General features: G+C 46.1%; 1 protein-coding gene across 1 annotated transcript in view; it reads left to right on the top strand.

The window, feature by feature from the left end:
* IFT43 (intraflagellar transport 43) overlaps positions 1-23,674 on the top strand; it is a 73,221-nt gene that overhangs the window by 39,040 nt on the left and 10,507 nt on the right. The window contains exons 4-5 of the mRNA XM_019733705.2: positions 10,809-10,841; positions 12,062-12,108. Coding sequence (XP_019589264.1) covers positions 10,809-10,841; positions 12,062-12,108 — 80 coding nt within the window. The remainder of the gene's footprint in view (positions 1-10,808; positions 10,842-12,061; positions 12,109-23,674) is intronic.

Below are 23,674 nucleotides of genomic sequence, written 5' to 3'. Positions count from 1 at the left end.
TCACCACCCCAAACTAAATTGGGGTTTGGATCAACAGGACAGGGAGACAATTTTTGAGTAGGTGCCAAGTTGCTTACTGTGGTTGGACGTCATCAAGCTGAGTTACAGAAATCACTGGACGAGACTGTCCTACTCTAAAGACTGTGCCATGTGAGGTAGAGGGTTAGTGCTAAGTAGCATAGAAAAAATTTCACCTAATTCTAGAAGCTTCCCCTCCCCACTCCCCCTTCCATCCCCTCCCATGCCCTCCCCTACTTCTCTTCCCTATTCCTTCCCTTCCTATTCCTTCCTTCCTTCCTTTCATCTGTTTTCCCCACCGTATTGACTTTAGGATCTCCAACCAGCACATTACAATGTCATGATTGCAGTTTTAGGGCTGGATACACCAGTTGCTTGAGGATTGTCAAAATAAGGAATGGTGTTTATGGGGAACTGATGGGGCTGGGGGCCAGGGTCGCGAGAGGCGGGGTCCATGTCTTCCACAGCTGGGGAAGGACCTAAGAAGTCATAGAGTGTGGCCCCTTCAGTTTAGAGATGGAGAAAATGAGGGTGGGGGTGGGGGTCGGGGCGGGGGAGTTCAGTGAGTCAGTTATAGAACCTTAGAGTGAGAAAAGCCCTTCAATGTCACCTTGCCCCGCTGCCCAAGGTCAGGCAGCTAATTAGTGTAATAGACTGTGCCTCTCATTCTGCAGCCATGCCCATCCTCAAACCTTGAAAGCTGCCTGCATTTATCTCAAGTTCATGAAAAGGCCGTAGACTATACTATTTGTGCAATAGCGAGTCTCTTAGAATAAAATTGTCTTAACCGCTATCCTCCGGGACCCTTGCAGAAATGAGATGTTGATCATATGAAGCAATCTTATTGAACAAAAAAAACTTTCAAGGAAAAAAGTTGTGTCCCCTGAGCCAGCTCTCTGCTACGGGGACTCGCTGCTTTGCAGTGTGAGCAGCCGAAAGCCAGGAGGGAATGGCTAGAGACGCCAGCCATTGGTTAAAATTCTCCCGACATAAAGGATCTCCTTGTTCCCCCTTTGATGGATTCAGCCTCTTAAAAATAAAATGTGTCTGTGAACATCGCAGCTATTCTTCCCTTTTCTTTTTAGTCCTTTATTGGGAAGTAACCAGAAGCGCTTCAGTATAGAAGCAGCAGCTCGGGCCCACATGGTTATAGACGTGCACATGAAGTTGAGCCCCCTCACGTAGCCTCGATTTTTCCCTCGTCTAGCAAGCCTGCCAGTGATTTTACTTTGTGACCCATGCTTCCCTCACCACAGTTGGTTACTGGTGGCTGTGTCTATTTCTCCTGGTTTCACAGTGGTCATTGTACAAAAGGCCTTGTTTTAAGTGCCAGGGTATCCTTGGTTCATCTGTACCAGGGAGTCAGCAGGGTGGGTCCTACGCCTTCTGGGGGGCTGCCACACACAGCCCTGCACTGTGACCTCTCACACCGGCTGCCACACACAGCCCTGCACTGTGACCTCTCACACCGGCTGCCACACACAGCCCTGCACTGTGACCTCTCACACCGGCTGCCACACACAGCCCTGCACTGTGACCTCTCACACCGGCTGCCACACACAGCCCTGCACTGCCTGTGGCCTCACACCAGCAGCTGGAAAGGGGTCACTATAGCAGGAGGCACCTCCTCTTTGAGCAGCTCCTCACTTGCATGAGTCTCTGTGTATTCATGGGCTTTTGGAAGACCGTCATTTTTTTAGGATGGAAAAGAGGAGAGAGGAAAACAATGGGTCATCGACTGGAAGGAAATCTTTACAGGTTTCTCCATTTCAGAGCAGAAAATTCTCTCCAGGAGAAATCAAAGACCCAAGGCGTTCAGCAATTACAAATGGACTGAAATAAAGGTTTCCAGAAACACTAATAAAAGTTTGCCCCCTGAATTTTGGACCCATGATTTCCGGTTCGCACATCCTGTGGCGTTTCACTCTCCGTCCTTATAGGTACATTTCCCAGAGATGGGCATTGAGTCCCAAAGTTATTTATTCTCTTTTACGTTCGCTTTCAGTCCCTCTGATCATGTCAGTGGGAGAGTCTCAATTTGCAGCTAGTACTTCTTTCATACCTTCCTAATCTACCTTTTTAACAAAGAAAGAATAAGCTGTAGGCTCTGACTTTTGGCAAACAGCAATATCGAGCTATAACACAATATATTTTGTGCTTTTTATTAACTTTTTTCCTTTGTTTACAATTACCTTCTATATGGCTGGTGATGCTAGTGGTCCATTGAGGATATAAAGTTTACTTTTAAATAAATTTAAGTAAACTTAAGGAATCAACATAGAAAAAATACAAAGTGGGTGCAGGAAGTACACAGCTATAGCAAAATTCGTGTAGGTGGCACTTGATAGTGACCGAGATGAGGGACACACTGTTCTATAGCACTGCCTCCCAGCGCCTTTCCTCCCATCCTTTCCCCCAACAGGAGGGGTAACAGAACTTCCACTTAACTCCTTCGTGCTGCTTTTGTATCTCAGGATATGAGAGGAGCTGCATATTATTCGTTGCAACCTTGCTTGAAATTGTGGACTTAAGTAAGTAACTTGAAAGAAAAAAAGGAACCCAGTGAAAATTGATTTCTAGCCCCATCGTTCCCTCCTGATGTCCGACCGATGTCAGTGTATGTATTTATAGAGTTGATACCAACGTGTAATAGCATCTTGTTCAATTCTGGTTGCTTCCTCAGCCGGCTCTGATGCCATTCTCATTTTCAGCCTCCGCCGTGTCTGTATCTCAGCCACACCAGTTCCCCCAGCTGCTTACCGAACACACCTGACCCTTCCGTGCATCCTACCGTTACTCCGTGTATTCCCTCCAGGGGGCAGCGCCTTCCTGCAGCCTTTCTGCCTGTCACAAGCCTACTCACCTTTCAGCTGGAAGTCTTCTTGGGAGCCTCAGGCTCCCCCACTTGGCTCTTTTGTGCTCCCATGGCCTTTTGTGTCTGTCTGCCTGACTTGTCCTGTTAAGTTTGGGGCGCACTGGAAACAGCAGTGGATGAGGGATTGTGAACCTTGGTTTCTAGTTCCAGCTCTGTGTCCACTTAGCTTTGGGGCTGTAGTTAGGTCGCTTTAACAACTCCTGGCTCCCGTTTCCCCATCTAGACGATGCAAGGGTGGATGGTGGTAGGAATCTCTCAGGCATTGCCATGTGGATCTTCCGCAGGTATAACTGTTATTTCTAAAACGTTCTCTCCTCCAGCCAGATTGTAAAATTCTGAGCAAAAGATCCTCAAATCCAACACCTGCTATTTGCACCTAATAGAAAATCAGTTACACAATAAGGTTTCTGAATAAAATAATGTTCATTTGAGATACTTAAGATCTAGAGTTCTAAATACTTCCACTTTTTAAGTTTCTCGGTAACAGGCATATACATACATTTTATGTCCCTATAACTATTTTTAGCTACTAAAACTGTTTCTGTTTTTCAACTCTTTTTCCTCCCAATCAATAAATACCCCTTTAGAGGTTGAAGCAGAACACAGATGTAAATTTGAATCTGACCAGCAGGGGGCGAGCTTCACCCAGGAATTTTCTTGTAATTCACTATACCTTCCGGGTTTGGCAGTCTACAGACAGCCCATGGACGTCAGTTTTCATCGTTCTACTAGACACCTTGCTGGCAGTAGATAAATATGATCTAATAGGACCTAAAACCCTAAAGTGTCAAAATTTGGGTGCTCGAGATTCTTGTTTGTCTTTAAAAGAAGGGAGAAAATGCAGTACCTAAAATACATGCTGGAAGCTAAACACATGAATGGCGATAACTAGGAACCAAGAGGAGAAAGAGAGGGGACTTCAGCTTTCAGGAGAGCTTTCAATTAGGAGAAATCTATTGACCAAGGACAACTTTAGTTCATGAAAAATGTCTGGCTTTTAAGTATTACAGGTATGGGGACGTCTTTGAACAGAAGGACCCCAATTAACCACTCTACTGCCTGGTACTGAATGGGCACGGTGGCCGTGATTACGATGGCAACATTTTCCTGTGCGCAGATCTGGGTTTACACTGTGTGGGCTCATTTGGTGGCTCGCACAATTTACAAAGTAGGCCTTGGTTTGGGGTATGCTAGTGATGTGTTATGTGATCTGGGACCTATTACCTCCCTTTCTCATGCCTGGTAAAATTTACCTCACTGAGGTTTGGAGGCACTTGTGAGGTTTTTATTGGACATTTTAAAATTATGAGACTAGAAAACCTCGCAAGAAAATGGCATTTTGATTTCTTCCAGAGGAGTGAAAATGCATCTGTTCGTCCCCTTGTCAAGTGTTTCTTTATGAATTTGGCCTCTGGCTACAGAGTTGCTTCTTTTTGTCACAGGAGCCCTGTGAGCTCCTTCCTGTGGCTTTAGCTTTTCTCTCAGAGGCAACAAGTTGGAATAGTCACCATTTGTCCCAACCCTTCACATCCCTCTCCAGGTCAGAGGCCATGGTCCCTGGCGACGGGCCAGGACAGGGTCTTCCACTGGGACAGTCAGGGCTCTAGATGCCTGGCTCTTTGGTCTGTTTCAAGCCTGCTCTGTCTTGCAGCAGGGAGGTGAGTCTAGGGTCCAATATGTGCTGTGGATATTAACAGGCTTCAAGGACACTTCCCCCCATTTATCCCAGTTATGTCCCCTGCTAAAATAGGTTAACGGTGTCTAATTAACCACTGAACATTGTCATGCTGCATAAAGATGGCATCCTGGCTGTTCTCTGAGCCGTGGTACTTTATCTCCATTTAGATCTCCGCAGTATTCCATTAAACTCGAGAGAAACATTTTAAGTGAGATGATGTCTACATTAGGACTGCCTTTCACCCTTCAGCACATAACCCGTGTAAGCAGCCGCTGAGGCCTGCTGTCTGATCCGGCAGGGAGGACGCAGAAGACAAACAGCGCAGGCAGGGAGGGTGTTTACGTTACAGCACGTCTCTACCACTGTGTCCCGGAAGGAAACTGGGGGCCCACGTTTCAGAAGTGGTCCTGTGGCTGCAGTCCTGGATGGGCCAGTGCGGTCAGACTTGTCCTCAGCTGACCAGTTCATGGCCACGGAATGTCACTGAGGTCTCTAAATGCGACAAGAAAGGAATTGCGTCCAAGCAGAGGGAAAGGTGACGTCGCTGCATGGAATCTTTTTGCCGTGACTCAAGCTGTCATACTGTAGCTTGGTGCAAAAGTAGGTGCAGTTTTTGCAATTATTTTTAACCTTTTCAACCACAATTACTTTTGTACCAACCTAATAAAGCATACATAATAAATCACACAGAACAATTAACATTAATTACCTAATTGTCAGGCCTGACAAAGCTACAGCACTACTCTAAGTTGAAAGTGTATCCTCGTCATGGAAAATATCAATGGGATTTGAAGCAGAGTTTATAAAATCAGCATTTCCCATAGTATAGACCCTCCTGCGTGTTCCTGTCCTGGGTGGGGGTTAGGAACTGGGCTCTGGTGTCACAACACAGAGCTGGTCTGTCCCTACTGCTTTCTAGTTGTGTGACCTTAGGCAAGTTACTATACTTCTCTGAGCCCCAGTCTCCTCATCTGTAAAACAATGAGCAAATTAAGTAATACAATGTGATAATTAAGGTAATATATAATACTATGTATAACATATGTTGTCATATAATAGTACTATGTAAATAAGAATATTATGACAGTGCCTGGCCCCCAGCAAGCTCAGCAAATGTTAACTGTCATCAGCCTTCCTATGACAGGCTTGTGAGGGCAGGGGCTTGGGGATGGGCTTTCCCCTGAGAAATGAGGGTGATGTCTGCAGCCAAGTGTGGGGGTGAAAACCAGGAGGGGACTGGTTGAGTGTCACGCTGAAAGATTGGGCTCTCCACGCAGGTGGGATGACGAGACCACTCCCTTTACCTTGAAGTCCTCCACTGGGAACCCAATATTTAAAGAACAGGCAGCTTCATGTGAGGCTGAGTGTTTTTAGTGATCAGGAAACGGCCAAGACCGCTCTGGTTTCCCCTCCTGCCAAGTCACCAGCTATGTCCGGCGTGTCACTCGCTGAAAGCAGGCAGCTATCGTGTCCTTACTCCCGTCACCCTGTCTCCACCAGGTGGGAGGGGAGAAGAACACTGACTCTCATTGTCCAGAGTGAAAGCTTCATCCTGTAAAATGGCCAAAGCAACCAGCAAGTGATGGACTAGCTCTTAGGAAGAAACCTGGCATTTAATTAACTTTTCAAAGTGCTGGTTCAGCACCCTCTATGTTTTACATTTTGAATATTGAACACGCATCTCTGATCAAATCTAAATTGCTTCTGGGCCTTCCAGGGTGGGGAGCACCTGCCCAGCTTTTATGAACCTCACGGAATCTGCTCTGAATTTGGGGATTGCCAACTCAGGATCACTCAGGACGGGGCATCAGTCTGTGGAGCCTTCTCCTTGCTCCCCCCAGCCTGCAGGTGAAGTCAGAGTGCATTAACACTTGTGAGAAGAAAGCAGGCAATGGGGAAGGATAAGGCAGAAGGTTTCCATTTTGCTGCTTAGCAACTGGAGAGTTCAGCCTGCTATGTGAGATAAGGTTTAGGGTAGTGATTTTCGTATATGGAACTGTGGCCCATTTCTAGAAATTGTTGCCTCAGGGGGTCTGGGGTGAGGTCCAGCACGTGGACAGTGATAGAAGCTTCCCAGGTGTGATTTTCTTGTGCACCACTGGTTAAGCACTCCTGCCTTAAAGGGTTTTCTCCAGCTTTCCATTCTGTCTCTATACTGTCTTTTGCCTTCCGTAGTGTGGAAAGTCAGGAATGGGCTGTCTGTGCAGTAAATCCAAACAGATGTCTGGGTGGGGACATCTGAAAATCAGCAGTATCTGCTTTTGAAAAGGCTTGGGGCAGAGTGGAATCAGGGTGCAAGTCGGGCAACGGGGATGCTCGTCTCAGCCTCATCACTGACTAGCTCTGTGATTTGGGTGAAGCATACGACGCGCTGCCCATGTCCCTGTCTGTAACGGGGCCACTGACACCTGCTTTACCTTCTTCCCAGAGCTCGACTGAGCTGGTGCTCATAGACACGGAAATCCCTGAAGAGTATTGGAAAGTGCTCTGTCTGCGTCAGATGGTCTCACAGTAGCTTACAATTGCCAGGTTCCCAAACTCTCTAATAGCCACTCTGGGGAAAAAGGCACATGGGCTGTGGGTGTGGTCAGAACCCAGAGCTCAGGGCAGAGCTGCCCACAACTCTGCAGTCAGCCTGCCATGGGGCTGGACCTGGTCTCACAGTTTCCTCAGAAGTATGTATGTAAGGGAGAGAGGACCCAAACCCACAATTCTCTACTTCAGCTTCTACAGCCGCCCCCCCCCCCCCCAATCTGCGGGAGGCAGGACTTCCGCCCCAAACCCTTCTCTGGTTACCTGTCCTGGTGGGCTGTGGCAGACCACTTCATTTTCATTTCTTAAAACCTGTCACCAACAATTTAAAAATGTACTCTACATCATGACTGGGTATGTGTGTATATAAAACTGGAAAAAAGTTTAATACTTGTCCTTAATATTTGCATATACTGTCTCTTATACTCCATGCTATTTTTAAAAAAGACAAGAAAAGAAAGGCTGGTGGTGATTTACTAAATTGATTTCATGACTCACTAATGGGTCATGACCTGCAGTTTGAAAATCATTGTGCTGGATTCTGTGTCCTGGTACCGGTCTCTGTCACTGCATGACCCGAGGTGCCATTGGGACCAGGTAGATAAAGTAAATCTGTGAAGTGGGGTTTTATTTCAGAATAACATTTAAATGATATTACTGTGATACATATACAAATTATTTGCATATTTACACTTCTGTAAAGAAATATTCCCTGCAGTTCTCCTAAAACACACTTCCCACTTGGTCTTCCTTTTGCTTTCTCACTTTCAATAGCTGCACAGGTACAGGAAGTACTTCACTTGCCTCTGCACTTCTGCGGGGAAACCAGCGAGGGAACCAGCGAGCAGAGGTCCTGGTGAAGAAGCAGTACTAGGCCCCTGTGGGGGCAGAACCCCAGAAAGTAGTTTCCAGGCTCTCGGCCTCACATAGAACGGTGCTGGCTCAGGTAGTAAATGGCCATCAACTGTGATTGGATGGCCATCAGCTGTGGCTAATTGGCTGTCAGCTGGAACTAGTGAGCCATTGGCCACTAATATAACTGCTGTGGCTACGCTAGCAGAAAGAGAAAAATGGGGGCTAGCAAGAAGATGGTGGCTGGGCTGGCAAGCAAGGATTGCAGTTAGGATGGCTGGTTGCGGACAGTGTGGATCCAGCCTCCAGTGAGAGTATAGTGCCGCCAGAGAGAATATAGTGGTATGACTCCCCTACTTATGGCTCCGTGGGTGTTCCTTTTTGGCCTCACTGTATCCTGCGTTCTTGTGTGGGGAGCGGGAGCTGAGACCCCGCAGGCCGCCCTGCATTACAGCCCCCCAGTGTTAAGGAGGGCGGGGAGCTCAGGCTCACCGAGGGGGCAGCCACCGCACAGCCCAGCTTCCCAGAGTTGTCCATGTGGGCACGCAGGTCCATTGTTGCCAGGCTTTGTATTTGAAGAATTTAGAAATTTGGGTTTTTGTACAAAATCTCTCAATTTGGGCAACAAATTCACATTAAAACAGAACCAAACCAAACCAAAATAAACAGCAGTGTGGTCCCAACCAAACTTACCTGCAAGCTAGATTAGGCCCAGAAGTGGCCGCCTTCATCAAAGGCAGGGTGTTCTGTGCCATTTTTCCATCTCCTGAATAGAAGGCTCACACAGAATCTGTTGGGGGTGGGGGGAGAGCGAGCGAGCGAGAGAGAGAGAGAGAGAGAGAGAGAGAAATAGAAAGAGAAGAGAGAGAAATAGAGAGAGAGAGAGAGCGAACACCACCTGTGGGCATCCATGTGGTCCATCCTTGAGGGCTCCATTTTGATCTTGCTCCTTCCCATGGGGTGAAATGAGATGCCGGAGGATCCTTGGCTCCCCCTAGAGTGAGAGAGAGCAAGATGTGGGCTCAGCGGCAATTAAGCCGAATATGAAACTCATCCCCTTTTTGGGTGTTGAGTGGATAAGTGGCAATTAATCAGCCTTCCCCCGAAGATTAGTGTTATCATTATTGTTTCCTCCAGACAAAGTCACTGCTGCCTTTGCCACGGCACATTGCTTAAGAAGGAACGATTCAGTCATCACTCCCAAGGGCAGTCAGAGCTGGGTATGTGTCTTACGTACAAACGAAGGCACTGGCCTAGTCTACCTGGCCTCTTTAAGCCCGTTATTCTCTGATCCCTCGTTTCATCCAAGCCCTTCTACCATTGGTGACATGCTATTGAGTCTTTTAGACAGAGGTTTATAGAATTCAACTTCACCAGGACGGTTGGAGGCAGTGAGCCAGCAGAGCCTTCTCCTCCCACACAGACAGGGCAGCTTTGGCGGCTGCCGGGGGCTCTGCTTTAGGATTCCTTTGACGTAGAACAGCATTGGAAACCAACATCATCCAGCAGTACCCGTGTGGTGACACCCTGGGCACCCTGGAACCCTCCTACTGCCCATCTGTCCCACCCGCCCCCCGCCCCCTACTCTAGTAGCTCATTCTCTTGGTCTTTTAAGAGGCAAAAACTGCAGACTGGGAGATCTCCTCAGACTTGTTCCATCCTATTCTTGCAACGTTTCCTACCCATCTTCTCCCTCCCTGACTTCAGCCAAAATTCATCTTCCCTCTCTCCCTCCCTTTCTTATGCAGTTGGTATGGTCTAAATTTCATGGGAAGAGTGGTCTGTTTAAACTCGGGCTTGATTTATGATTACACTCTTGGGGAAAATTATTTGCATTTTGCAGGAGTTGCTATTTGCTTCCAGAGTAGCTCTTACTGGCGAGGCGTTGTGGGCTCAGCACTGTGGCGGACCTTCTCATGCATCCTGCCTCCTGGCCATTGTGACATTGCCACCACCCTTTGTCCCTGCTCATCATGGTGATTGATTTCTAACTTTAAAAAATTCATAAGGAAAAAACCCCCCAAACTCTGTTACTATTGAAATGTGCAGATATACAACAAAGTGATCACCCCGTACCCAACACCCAACTTCACCATTTGCCAGGCTCATTCAGAAAACTTAAGATCAGTGTTTCCCAGACTGTCAGTAGTGAGATACTTGGATTAGAATTACTGGAAATTTGTTTCAGATGCATATTCCTGGGCTACTGCTCCCCCAGACCAGCTGATGCAAACATCTGTGCTGCCAGGTCCCCAGCAATCTGCATGTCTGTCAAGCTTCCCAGATGGTTCTCACGCACATTCAGGACTAAGAACCAGTGCCTTAGACGTCTGTGTATAAACAGGCTTCCGGTTCCCAGGGAACGTCTTAAGGGCACTACTCGCCCAACGTCACTCAGGGACTTCTGGGCCTTCACGTGGAGGGTACAGAAACAGGCCCGGGACCTGCAGCCTGACCAGTGTGTGGATCATTCATCCCTTTGTGCTCGTGGGAAGCTGCATCTCTCAACAGCTCCAGAGGGGAACCAAGGCCTCAGTCCTAAGAAAGTGCCCTATAAATCGGCCAGTTAATGGAGGGCTCAGTAGCATTTGAGTTTTGAGCTTCTCACTCACCCTGCACTTACACGCAACAACTTAACTTGGAGCTATGCTGAAATAAGGTTAGAAGAAGGCATTACAGTGTCTGCGGTTCTCTCATGCTGGATCTGGGCCTTGGTCTGGATGAGGACTCCAGGCAGGTGAGGCACGTGGCATATGCTAATTTGCCCCCACTTTTGAAACCCCTTCTCTAGCAGACCACATCAATGCAGGAGACTAGTGAGTTCTCACAAACCTTGTCTTTCTTTTTTTTCAGGTCAGGAAGAAAGGCTCCTGAAGAAATTGAAGAGTATGTTCCTAGTATTTTTATGGCATCATCCTGTGGTGACCTCTGTCAGCAGTGCAGTCTTGTCATTGTCTGTTCAGCTTTTGTTGAGCACGGCACACAAAACCGTCAGCACGAACGTAGCTGTGGTGTGGGCTGTCGTTACGCATTGGGAAGCAAGGGTTTGGGTCACGCTGTTTCCTCAGCTGAAGGGCTGGACTCTGGCATTGATGCGCATGTCATATCTTCCACCCTGTGTGGTTTTTAGAATTCTGTGTCCGGGTATCAAAGTACTGCCCACAGTTCTGATTTATTGATATATGAGGTCAGACAATTAAGTTCGCGAACTCATCCTAGAAAAAGTGCTACATATCTCATTGCTGAGTATCACTACGGTCACCTTCGAAGTACTCCCCTTGGGAAGCTATGCACTGACGCCTAGTCCACCCTTCAAAGCAATTTTGGAACTCTTTTTTCTGGAATGGCTATCAGAGCTGTCATCGTATTACCCTTGATGTCCTGAATGTCATCAAAATGTCTTCCTTTCAATATTTCCTTTATCTTTGGGTAAAGAAAGAAGTCATTGGGGGCCAGATCAGGTGAGTAGGGAGGGTGTTCCAATACAGTTATTTGTTTACTGGCTAAAACCTCCCTCACAGACAGTGCCGTGTGAGCTGGTGCATTGTCGTGATGCAAGAGCCATGAATTATTGGTGAAAAGTTCAGGTCATCTAACTTTTTCATGCATCCTTCTCAGCACTTCCAAATAGTAAACTTGGTTAAGTGTTTGTCCAGTTGGTACAAATTCATAATAAATAATCCCTCTGATATCCAAAAAGATTAACATCATTGCTACAAGTTCGCGAACTTAATTGGCCGACCTCATAGATGGGCAGAAGCAACACGAGTTTTCTAAACCTAGCCTTCTCCTGACACTTACATCAAAAAAGAAAGAAAGCTGCTAGGGAAAGGATGGAGTGTAAGGCAGGACCATTGGTTTCACACGTCCGCGGTGGGAGGAGCATTCACGTCGTCTGGATGACACCACCCTGTAGAACCATGCGATACGCAGCTTGGGCAGCCACGCATGGCAAACCCGGTTGCCAGTTAGGTTGAGCAAGTTGGTAGAGGAAAGGGGTCCAGAGACATTTGCATCTAGGAGAAGGAATGGATACAATGAAAATTTGGGTGGTTTCTTTCTGAGTTTGAAACTCATTTTCTCCTTTCCTTCTTTTTCCGGGGCAGTCACCGGCTCAGACAGCAGAGCCTGGATGGATCAGATGACGGAGGAGGTAAGGTGTCCGTGGAGGAAGTCAGAAGGGTTCACAGAATGTTCCAGAGCCCCCAGGGCATTTCCTGGACTACAGCTAAGGCCCTGCTTGCTGCAGCCTTACTGAACACACCTGCGGTGCCCTCATCCGTGCCTTTCTAAGCCCTGCTGCCTCTGCCTGGAGTACCTCACGCCCTTCCTTCTCACTAACCCTCCGCGTCCTTCCAATCTCAGCCGAAGCATCACGTCCTCTAAGATGCCTTCCCTTCCCGTCCCACTCCCTCTCTGGCTCAGCTGTTCTTTCTCTGTGCTCCTGCAACCTCCTGGGCAATGGTGACAGCAGCAGCAACGGCTAATATTTTAAGTGTTTATTATGTATATCGGGCACCGTTCTACCAGATTATAGGTGTTAAAGCATTTAATCTTCACAACAACTCTGAAGTAGACTATTATTATCCTCATTTTATAGTTGAAACTAAAGTAGAGAGAGGTTAAGTGTGTTGCCTATAGTCACAGACTGTCACACTTGAACTCTTTGTTGCCTTGGTTGTTCTCCCCGCCAGGCTCTAAGCTTCTTGATGGCAGACACCACGTCTCATTTATCTTTGCATCTTCAGTGCACGACACGTGGTAGTCGGTTAATGGCTGACACTGTAAATGAGGGAGAAACAGCCCTAAAATAGGCCAGTTGCCCTGGCACAGCTGAAACCTGCATTCCAAACTCAAGAGAAAAGATAAAGTTTGCGTGGACTTTTTACAAGAAACCCGCTAGAGAGGAGATTATATTTGGGACCTAAATTACCAAAGCTTTTTTTTTTTTTAAACCTACATATTTACCATTTGCACACTCTAATCCTTTGTGTAGAACTGTTTCCATCTGGTACCATTTTTCTTTTGCCTGAAAAACTTCATTTAACATTTTTTGTAGAGCAGGTGCTATGGCAGGAAATTCTCTCAGCCTTGTTTGTCTGAAAATGTCTTTACTTTTCACCTGATACAGAGTTCTAGGCTGATGACTTTTTCATTCCTTTTAGCACGGTAGTTGTTGCATTGTCCTCTGGCTTGCGTTGTTTCTGGTAAGAAGTCAGTGGTGATTCTTATCTTTGTTCTCCTGTATGCAGTGTCTTTTTCTTCTCTGGCTGCTTTACGATTTATTTTCTTTTATCTTTTATTTTCAGCAAATTTGGTTATGATGTACCTTGGTATGGTTTACTTTGTGTTTATTCTACTTGAATTTCTTGAATCTGGATTTACTGTTTTCATCAAATTCAGAGAATTTTAGCTATTATTTCTTCAAGTATATTTTTCTCCCTTCTCACTCCTTCTGAGACTCCAACTACAGGTATGTAATCACTTGAAATTGCCACACAGGTTGTTGAGGTTCTGGTTTGTTTGTTTGTTGTTCCAGTCCATTTTAAACTCTGTACTTCAATTTGGATAGTTTTTATTGCTGTGTAACTGATCTTTTCTTTTATACTGTCTAACCTGCTGTTAAGCCCATTCAGTGAATTTGTTGTTTCAGATGTTGTATTTTCAACTCTAGAAGCTTCATTCAGTTCTATGTGAATAGACATATCTGTCTTCCATTTGTCTCCTTATTTTGTTCCTGTTTTTCTTTTTCCTTGACAGTAACCTTTATAGTAGCTGTTTTAAAGCCCTCTTCTAATTCTACAATCTCTGTCTTTTCTGAGTCTTGCAATAGACTGATTTTCTTCTGGTTACGAGTCATATTTTTCTGCTTGGTCAGTAGTTTTCTGACTGGGTGCAGGCCATTGTGAAGGTCACTACTAGGTCGAGTGTCCGGATCTTGTTGTCTTTCTTTGAAGACCGACACATTGGTTTCAGCAGGCAGCGAGTGTGTTTGTTGGTCCACGTGATCGTTTTAAGAATTGTTTTTAAGCTTTTACTCGCGCAAGTCTAGGGTTAGCGCTAAGCAGTAAAGACACTCAGGTGTCTCTGTTGAGGGCCTGGTTGTTCCACATGGATTCTCCACTGGCCTGCGTGGGGCTGAGCCTCTTCCGGTTCTGTCTACGCTCTGGGATTGTTTGCCTCACACCTTGCCAGTCGTAATTCTTTGCCCAGCTTTGCGCTGTGTGCCCTGTACGTGCACAGCTTCATATGCAGTCAGTGTAGATTTCTGGAGCTCTTTCCCCACATGGCTCCCCCTCTCTCGTCCTCTGCTTCCAGGCACCTTAACTTCCCAAACTTGGAGCTGTGTCTCCTCAGCTCAGCGAGACCTCCGTGCTCTAGTAGGGGTTCTCCTGCCCTGTGCCAGCGTCCAGGAAGTACCTCTCGGCAGAAAGCCAGGGAGACTGCAAAAGCTCACTTCATTGATTTCCCTTGTCTCGGGGATCGGGCCTGTGCTACCTTGTTCCACTGTCTGAAAACAGTTGTATCTTATCTTTTCCCCAGTTTTCTAATTGTTCACAGCGGGAAGGCACGTCCGGTACCAGTTATTCCCTCCTGGCTAAAAGTGGAGTCCCACAGCCTTCTAGTAACTATTGCATGCGACTACAAAGTGAAGGAGAGAATTAAATCTGCAAAACTTGGATGATTACCTATGTATTAGCTACCTCACAGGATTGGGGTGAGGGGCTTGTAGGACATTTGTGGAATATTCTGAGATGATGGTTAAAATGCAGAGTCCCAGGCCACCCGCAAAGCAGAAGCTGGAATTGGGGCCCAGGGATCTGCATTAATTTCAGTAAGCTCCCTGGATTGCTGTTTTGCTCACTGAAGTTTGACAGACCTGCTGTAGCACCTCAAAAGCCACGACTCCGGACTGGAGGGGGAGGGAGTTGTGTGAAGAACTACTTCCGCCTCATCTCCTTCCAAAGGGGTTTTAAGGTAGAAAGGTGGTCCCTGGAGGTCGGGAACTCAGTCTATACTCGGATTTAGTAAGAGCTCACGAGCATACTCTCGTCATTCTTGAGCATTTTTCTGTCCTTTTTCCATGGTCTCGTATTGACAAGCTTATTTCTTTTTGCCACATATTCCTCCTAAGCTCTAGTCACTACACAACTTACAGCTGCCACACTTCTCCACTCACTAGTAATTCCCAATGACCCTATTAAAGAAAGTATCCCATTTCTGTTCCCAAAGTCTGTTTTCCCAGACATGTACCTAGGATGTCCTGTGCCAGTGCTGGCAGCTGTGGTGCTATGACTGGTGGCTGCTGGCCACACTTTGGGTCTGCCTGTCCTCACACATTGTCTGTTGCTTCAGCCGTTGGTTGCATAGGGCAGCAGGGTCACCATCCAGGAGGATGTGCCAAAGAATTCAGGGAGGCAGGGTCCCTGGAGGACATTAACAAAGCTGTTTGGTGGGTGAGGAGCTGTCTGCATGGAACTGATGCTTATAACTCTGAGGTGCTTATTAAATTCATGGTCTACTTCCATGGCCCCCAAAAGATTTTCATGCCATTTTTCAGTCCATCCTTCCTCTGCCCCACCCCCAGGCAACTACTGACCTATTTTTTTTGTCACAATAGAGTGGTTTGCATTTTCTGGAATTTTATATAAATTGAATCATGTATGTTTCTGGGTTTTTTCACTCATTGTAATGATTTTGAGATTCTCTGAGATTGCTGCATGTATCATTAGTCTATTCATTTTTATTGATAATAATCCATTGTATGGATATATCACATTTTGATTATCTAGTCACCTGTTAAAGGGCATTTTGGTTATTCATTATCCCCATTTTAAAGATGAGCAGATTGAGGCAAAGAAAGGTAACCTGGCCCAATGTCACACAACTCGTAAATGACAGCGCCAGGATTTGGAAGACAGCTGTGGTCACCACTGCACAATGCAGCACAGCCCAGACCAGGATTTGAACACAGATCTTGACCCAAGTCTTTGCTCTTGGCCTCTGGGCTGTAACAAATGGTATGACCCCCCACTCTCTTGGCATCTCCTTCCACAGGTAGCTGTATTCATGTCAGCTCCCAGATTTGTAATATACTCAGCAGGGTTGATAGGGTGCTCAATGCAATTTCATTAAGGAAGGAAAGAAGAAAGATACCTATTTTCAGTGAATACTTCTAGTATTTTTTCCCCCTTCATAAACTTGGAATGTGAAATTTGTGATTTGGGCTTTATTTTGGCTCTTTGGGTTTGAAGCATAAAACCCTTCTTGTCAGAGGTGCACTTGATTCTACCTCCTAGGAGGGATGCCTCTTCCCAGCATAAATCTGTTGTCCATGCAGTTATGCCTGAGTCCTTTAATGGAAAATCAGTTCATATGTTACACTTCACACTTGACTAAGTCCATTCCACTGTATGTGAATGTTTAGAATCCATTATGCAGTAGGAATCACATTACATATAACTAGTTTCTAGAATTATCTTTGCTCAGAGAATTACTTGGTTGGCTAGTGAAGGCTTCTCTATTGAACTTAGAATAAGCAGTGGGTGGGAAGACTCCATGAGTGATGGGCCTGAGTCATCGCTGGACTCGCATTCAGCAGTGCCATTCAGCAGATCTTGGGGCTCCTGGAAGGGAGCTTACTGGTTCCCTTAAGAGAATCACATCGAGGTTTTTTTGAGGTCATCGGTGCAAGGAGCGCGATCACTTGGAGAAGGGGCTGATCATTTCCTTGTACTTGGTAGGGGTGGGTGATGGGTGAGCAATCGCAAAAGGAAAGAGGAATCTCGGGGAACAGAAATGAGAATCTAAGGTCCAGCCCCCACCCACCCACCTACTCCCGGGCAGCTGGTCTCCTTCTACCAGCAGCCTTATTGAGGAAAGCCAGCAGGTTTTTATACAGTGCAGTGGTGAGTCAGGTAGTCCTTGCCCCTCTGGGAGCTTCTGATCTAGTGAGATGCCTGCTCTTCTTTCCCTCCCCTTCTGTTATAGGAGACTCAGGAGCCGCGTCTTGAGATATTTCTCAGCATTCAGCCCCCCTAGCTTCACTCTTGTTACAGGTTGCTCCTTCTTCCCTGGGGAAGATGCCTAGGGAGGGAAGAGACGCACTTCTTCCCCTCCATGGATGCATAGGCTTTTCAGGGAAGAGAATAGACAAGAACAGACGAAGAAAGGAGCTTTTAAGATAGGTGTGTTTTTAGAATGAGAAATGGATAGTGAGTGATATGTAGAGGCGGTTTGGGGTTCTGTTGGTCAACCAGAATGTATTGCATGGGGACTGTTTGCAAGACCGTGGCTCAAATACCTTTAGGGGCCAGGCAGATAATATGAACACACGAAACAGCAGAAGTGCATGACAGTAAAGAATGTGGGGCCTGTCGTCAACCCAGACAGGAGATGGCATGGCCAAAACGTTTTCAAATTCGTATTTTAAAAAATGACAGAATTTTAAAGAAATCACTTCATAAACAGAACAAAATTTATCTGCAAGTTAGAGTAGGTCTCTGGGAAGCAATTTGCCAATCCTTCATAAGACCTTGTAGGGCTCTGCTCTAACGGCACACAGAACTTTGTTGGGGAGACAAAGCGTAAAGGATGAAAAGCACTACAGGAGTTAAAGAGCTAAGACGTCAGTGTAATGGATGGCAGAGGCAGTGTATGTTGTTGCTGTATTGGTGATTGACATTATTAAGGACCGTGCGTTCAGAAGAGGAAGCCACCTGGTGGGCTGAGGAAGAAGGAAGAACTTGTGCTGGGTCCTGAAGGATGGACAAGATGTGCTTAGGTAGAGAAGAATGAAAAACCTTCCCGGGCAAGGTGCCTGGCATGAGGAGAGTCTCCACAGGGAGAACGAATAAGGAATTCACAGTAACTAGGAGAGAAGCTGGTTCTGCAAAGGTAAGCCCTGATTCTAGCCCATTCTCAACTACAGATACTCTGTGTCCCCACATAAACTGCCTTTAATGAAGTGTGAAGACTGACAATCATTTAACTTGCTGCTGATTCTAGGTGGAATTACTCATTGCTTGAGCTTCAGGGAGGTTGGGGTTCATGATTATGGAGAAGAGCTGAGAATGGTGGACAGCCTGAGCCCCCAAAGGCCCTCAAGGTCCCTAAGTGTCGGATAGCAAAACTGATTTTTCCTATTTAGATAACCATCCTTTGGTGGCATAATCATTCTCCTTATTGGAACCAAGTTTCTGGTTTGCCCAAAGGCTTTTAGACTTTCTCTGTCCTGTTAGGTAGTACGGTGTGAGAGAAAGAACGTCAGATCTGAAAGAGGATTGAACCCAATCTCTGCAAGTGACTTTGGGCAAGTCATTCATTCACTCACTCATTTAACAACCGTTTGTTGAATACCTACTATGTGTGACAAGGGGTTGGGCATTGGGGAGATCATGATGAGCAAAACTTTCTTAACCTTTGCTCTAGTCAGCTTACTTAGTCTAGCTTACAGTCTAGTCAGGGAAATAGGAACTAAACAGACAGTCACACAACTAAATAAGGACAAATTGTGATTGAGTCACTAAAGGAAGCGTGCAGGGTTCTATGAGAGAGAAAAGTGTGGAGACCTGATTTGGATTGGGTGGTGAGGGAAGGCCACTCTGAAGAAGTGACTTTTAAACTTCAACTTGAAGGAAGAGTAGGGTTGCCAGCAAAGGGGGTAGAGGGTGGGGGTTGGAGGGACATTGGTGCTAAGTCATATCACCTCTCTAACCCCACAAGCGTTTCCAGGCCTGTTTGGTCTCTTCTGGCCTTAAAATTCAGCTCTCAGAATATGAACTCTGAATAGGATGTGAAACTTGAAGGGGAACATTGAGAGATTCACAAATGGGAGCAAAAGTCTTTGTCTTTAAAAAAGATGAGCTGTATTCAGAATGTGGCAATCTCTGAAAACACAATTAGATATGGACTCCACTTTCAAAGTTTACCTCAGAGCTAAATTCAAGTTGAGAAAGAATTTGTGAGCCCCAAAATAGGGCTTTAGAAAGGAGAAAGTCTTTGAAAGCAGGAGCTTGAAAAAAATAATGAGATCTTTCTTGCGTGGAACCACTGCGCCGTGGTGTAACCCAGGGCTGACGGTGGAATTTTCACTCCCTCTTCCTGGCAGCTCCAGCACGTTGTGGGCATGCCACATCCCTGCTGGAAAGGGCTGTGCTTTTTACATCCTGAGGTCCAGAATTGAATACCTTGAAACCTTAGGAATAATAAATCCTACGGCCAACCAAAAAGTGTTTAATTCCTAAAGGACAAGCTGAGTTGAGCCACTTCTAGCCAGGGGCATTTGGGGACTTAATTCTGCAAGTATAGCAATCTGTATGATCTGAGAGCCCCCGAGTTTAAGGGTAATTGCTCAATTTTCTATCCATGTCAACAGGGAAAATAGGTAAAAGGGGCTGAACACGGCCGAGCAAGCAATGAGGCTGGATAAGATGTGAGATGCTAGACTGTCAGTGGAATTAGAGGAATGCTGCCTGTAGAGTGCTATCACTTAGTCGCCCCTCTCTCTTCTCCTCTTAACATTCATCTCTCTCTCTGGGCTTCCTCTCTTTTGGGTTTTATTCTTAATCCTTCCACCATATCCTTCATCCATTCTTCTGCAAATAGCGGTCACTCTGAGCCTAAACACCTTTAATGCAGAGAAAGTGAAAGTGGAAAGAATTCTGTAAGTACAGACAAATTGGAACCCTGATGTCTCAGTTCCTTTCTCTTATGGAGTAAGAATGTTCCATTATGCTGACATCCCTTCCTTAAGCTTAATACAACATATAGTACTTCTTAAGTGGTCCCTAAACCTAGTTCTTTTGCTTCCCTAATATTTTTTAAAATTTTTTTATTGGGGACTATTGGGGAACAGTATGTTTCTCAAATGTGTTTCTCCAGGACCCATCTGCTCCAAGTCATTGTCCTTCAATCTAGTCGCGGAGGGCGCAGCTCACTGCCCCATGTGGGAATCAAACTGGCAACCCTGTTGCTCAGAGCTCGTGCTCTAACCAACTGAGCCATCTGACTGCCCCGCTTCCCTAATATTTTAAAACTATTTTAACCAGCACTGATTTTTAAAAATTTTTTTAAATTAAATAATGTTCCTTAAAATCAATTTGTTTTTCTAAAATTCCAAGTCACTAGGACTAGATGCTAAGGTCTTTCTAAACCCATGCCTCTCTTCCCTTCCCTGGCATAAATGTGTACATGAACCTCTTTTAGCTAAACACATACACAGCAGGAATGGGGCAGAGGTGGGGGTGGGGTGGTAAGGGGCTCACTGGTCCAAGGATTAGCTGTCCTGTCTTTTGTCTCTGTGCTTTGTTAAGCTTTGTTCTCTCTGCAGGATATTGGGTAAAAAGTTTGAAAAAGAAGTCAGCCTTGTAGGAAATGGTTTTGATCATTCATATTTAAGTATTTCCCAAGAGCCAGGCACTGCACTACCTTACCTGCCCTACCTCAGTTAATTCCCACAACTATTGTATGAAGAGACGCTGTGATTATCAGCCTTTTACAGAGGAAGAAATGGAAGCCGTGTGAAGTTAACTCACAGAAGACACGTGGCTAATAAGCAGTGATGGGCTAGTAAATACAGCCATCCCCCCGCCCCCAGCCACGGTTTCGCTTTCTGTGGTTTCAGTTACCCACAGTCAACCGTGGTCCAAAAATATTAAATAGAAAATTCCAGAAATAAACAGTTCATAAATTTTCAATTGCACACTGTCCTGAGTAGTATGATTGAAATCTCGCTTCATCCCACTCTGTCCCTCCCGGAACGCGAATCATCCCTTTGCCCAGCGTCTCCACACTGTGCATGCGACCTGCCCATTAGTCACGTAGTAGCCATCTCTATTATGAGATCAGTTATCAAAGATAGAGAACACATTGACAGTATATTGTTGTAATTGTTCTATTTTATTATTTGTTAATTCTACCTGTGCCTAATTTATAAATTAAACTTTTTCATAGGTATGTGTTATGGAAAAAACTATACATAGGGTTTGGTACTATCCACAGCTTCAGGCATCCCCTAGGGGTCTTGGAACATAGTCCCTGCGGATAAGGGGGGACTCCTGTATTTAACAACCAGCTCTCCGGGGATAAAAATCCTCCTTGGTAGGGTTTGCCGGTTCCTGTGCTGTAAACACTCCTGCCTTGGCTGGTTTCAAGCTTCCAATGTGGCGTTGCTGAGCCCAGAGCTGGTGTTGGTTCCACCGAACACCTCCATTAGATGCCAATAATTTCAAGAGCACAGATAAAGTAAAATATAGTAACATTTAGGATGTGAGTTTTGAGTATTACCTTTGTTTTTCATATAACTGATCTAATGATAAGGGTATATGATTTAATTTTTAATAATGTTTAACAACCTGCATGCAAAATTCCTAAAACTTCAGCCTTTGGTTCTTACGAGCCAGTACAAGGGAGCTGCTGCAGTAAGCGGAGTGGCTGGAATTCAGACGTGGCCTCTGTGACTATTCACTGTGCTCTCCCTGCCTTCCTCTCTGCTGTTGAAAGTGGTACGTTCGTTTCTCGGCCCTGCTTGTTGCGGAAGGCCTGTGCCCACTCATTTTTGCAGCACCCTGTTACGTTTTGCTCTCCTGTCCCGATCCTCAGATTTTCCTACTGGTCCGTGTCCTCAGCCCTGCTGAACCTCTCACTGTGAACCCTTGTCTAGAACAACACCCGGGCTGAGCAGAGAAGAGCCAGAGACCAGGTTTTTAAGCTGTGACGTGAAGTGGAATCAGCAGGTTTGACCGCTCCCCTCTCTCTTGTTGTGCTTCCTTTTCTATCACCTCCAGTGAGGCTGCTTTTAGGTAATGAATTCTTGTGCCTGTGCTGGGTCCTCCGGAGAGAACTCAGTCATCCTTGACCTTACCTTGGGTTAGGCACATCCCAGAGTCTTGGCCAGACCGCCTGCTCCGTTGGCAGAGCTGGGACAGAGGGCTGGATGCCCTTAGCGGTGCGTTGAAATCTCTCAGTCACACCAGGCTTTCCAAACTTACCATCACGCACGTTTCTGCCTGAAACACGGCTGACAGCGACCTCTCTGGGACTCCATTTTCTGTGTTCATGTGAACAGCTTTCTTGCATATCTCTGTCTGAAGAGGTAGACTGCGAAGAATGCAAACGAAAGCCTCGTGGCACGCTTGCCTGCATGTTGTAAATGAAGCGGTTGCATTAACGTTCCTCCAGGAACACGGAGAGAGAGAGCTCCGACAGCAGGCTGCCGCGCTCTGGTCTGTTTGGGGAGGGTGATTAATGATAAATCATCCAACATTAAGCACTGACGAAAGTCAAAGAGAGCTGACTCACCCTGAACTCATTATAGAGATCACGGTATCGATTCTGGAACTCCTTGGATTCTGTCCTGGTTGAATACAGAAGACAGGATCAGGATAGGACAAAAATAAGCCCATTGAGTTTTGTGAGACTGTCCTAGATGTGACTGCAAGCAGTGTTCCAGCTTCCGGGAGAGGCCTGGATACTTCTCCACACAGTTGTGAAGGGAGTGGATGAATGAGGCATGAGAGGAGGTGAGAAGACGTAAATGCAGACAGGCCTATACTGATGAGAACCATGCCCAGCGAGACTTTAGGCCACTGAGGTTTTCATTTCACTAGAAAGAAAAAGAGGCTCGATGTTCTACAATGTCTGTTTCAAAAGATGGAGTCTGTATAAAGAGCCATAATGTTTTCTGCAATGAGAAAAGGCAGAGAGATAGAGGTGCTCCAAACAGTCTTGGTGACCAAGCCCAGTCTTGGTGGCCTGGGATGACTGGTGACGGTGTGTGTTCTCCCAGATGGAATGGCCATGGTGCATTACTCAGCTGGAAGACTGACGGCCAGATATCGCTTAGGTGAGCTGGGAAGGGACAGGCGTGGTTGTGCATCTGAGGTTGGGCTTAGCACATCATTTAGCCCTCAGCTGGAGAAATCTTCCTCTGACACATCACACATGGAAATTAGTTCCCAAAGAAGGACCTGAGACAGCAAAACCTAGGTAGAGCAGAGATCTAGGGGAGAAGGAGAGGGGACCCTCTTCCCCTAGCAAGAGATGAACCTGATATGGCTAGATGGTGGGTCTTCCTTTGTAGCTTTAGGTTCTACCAGCTTTCTAAAAATTCACAGATGTTCAGTGTGTGTGTGTGTGTGTGTGTGTGTGTGTGTGTGTACTCTCTCCACACACACACACACACACACACACACACACACACACCCAGGACACATTAGGAATGTGATTCCTAAGTCCATAAGTGTGGTTGACAGACTAGGTTTACCTAAAAGACCCTTTAAGAGAAAGCTCTTGAAAGATGATTACAGAATTGAGACACCATCATTTAAAAGTGCCCGAGGCAAACGCCTTTGAAAATTGCAGCAGCGGAGGGACAGAGAAAGAGCCACGCAGCCTTTGATTGTTGCGCAGCTCCCTCAGGACCCAGCCTCCCCCTCCCCCCCTGTTTCTCATCTGATAAGAGAGAGAGCAGCAGTAAGACTCCTCATCTATCTTATGAAAATCCGATTCGGGATGGCTGTGATCAAAACCAGCTGGCTGTCACCAGCAGTGGCCTTGCACGGAGAGAACGGCTCAGAAGCGTTCCGTGTGTGGGGGTGTCACGGGTGGCACCGATCAAAGTAGCATTTTTTTAATAAATATATATAAGGAAAATACAAAACTAAGGATTTAGAATAAAAGCAGTGTAGTTTGTCTTGTTTTTTTGAGTGTAACACGAA

Source organism: Rhinolophus sinicus, linkage group LG03 (assembly GCF_036562045.2).
Source record: "Rhinolophus sinicus isolate RSC01 linkage group LG03, ASM3656204v1, whole genome shotgun sequence".
Taxonomy (NCBI): domain Eukaryota; kingdom Metazoa; phylum Chordata; class Mammalia; order Chiroptera; family Rhinolophidae; genus Rhinolophus; species Rhinolophus sinicus.
The sequence above is the reverse complement of the archived record's forward strand: the minus strand, read 5'-3'. Positions and strand labels throughout refer to the sequence as shown.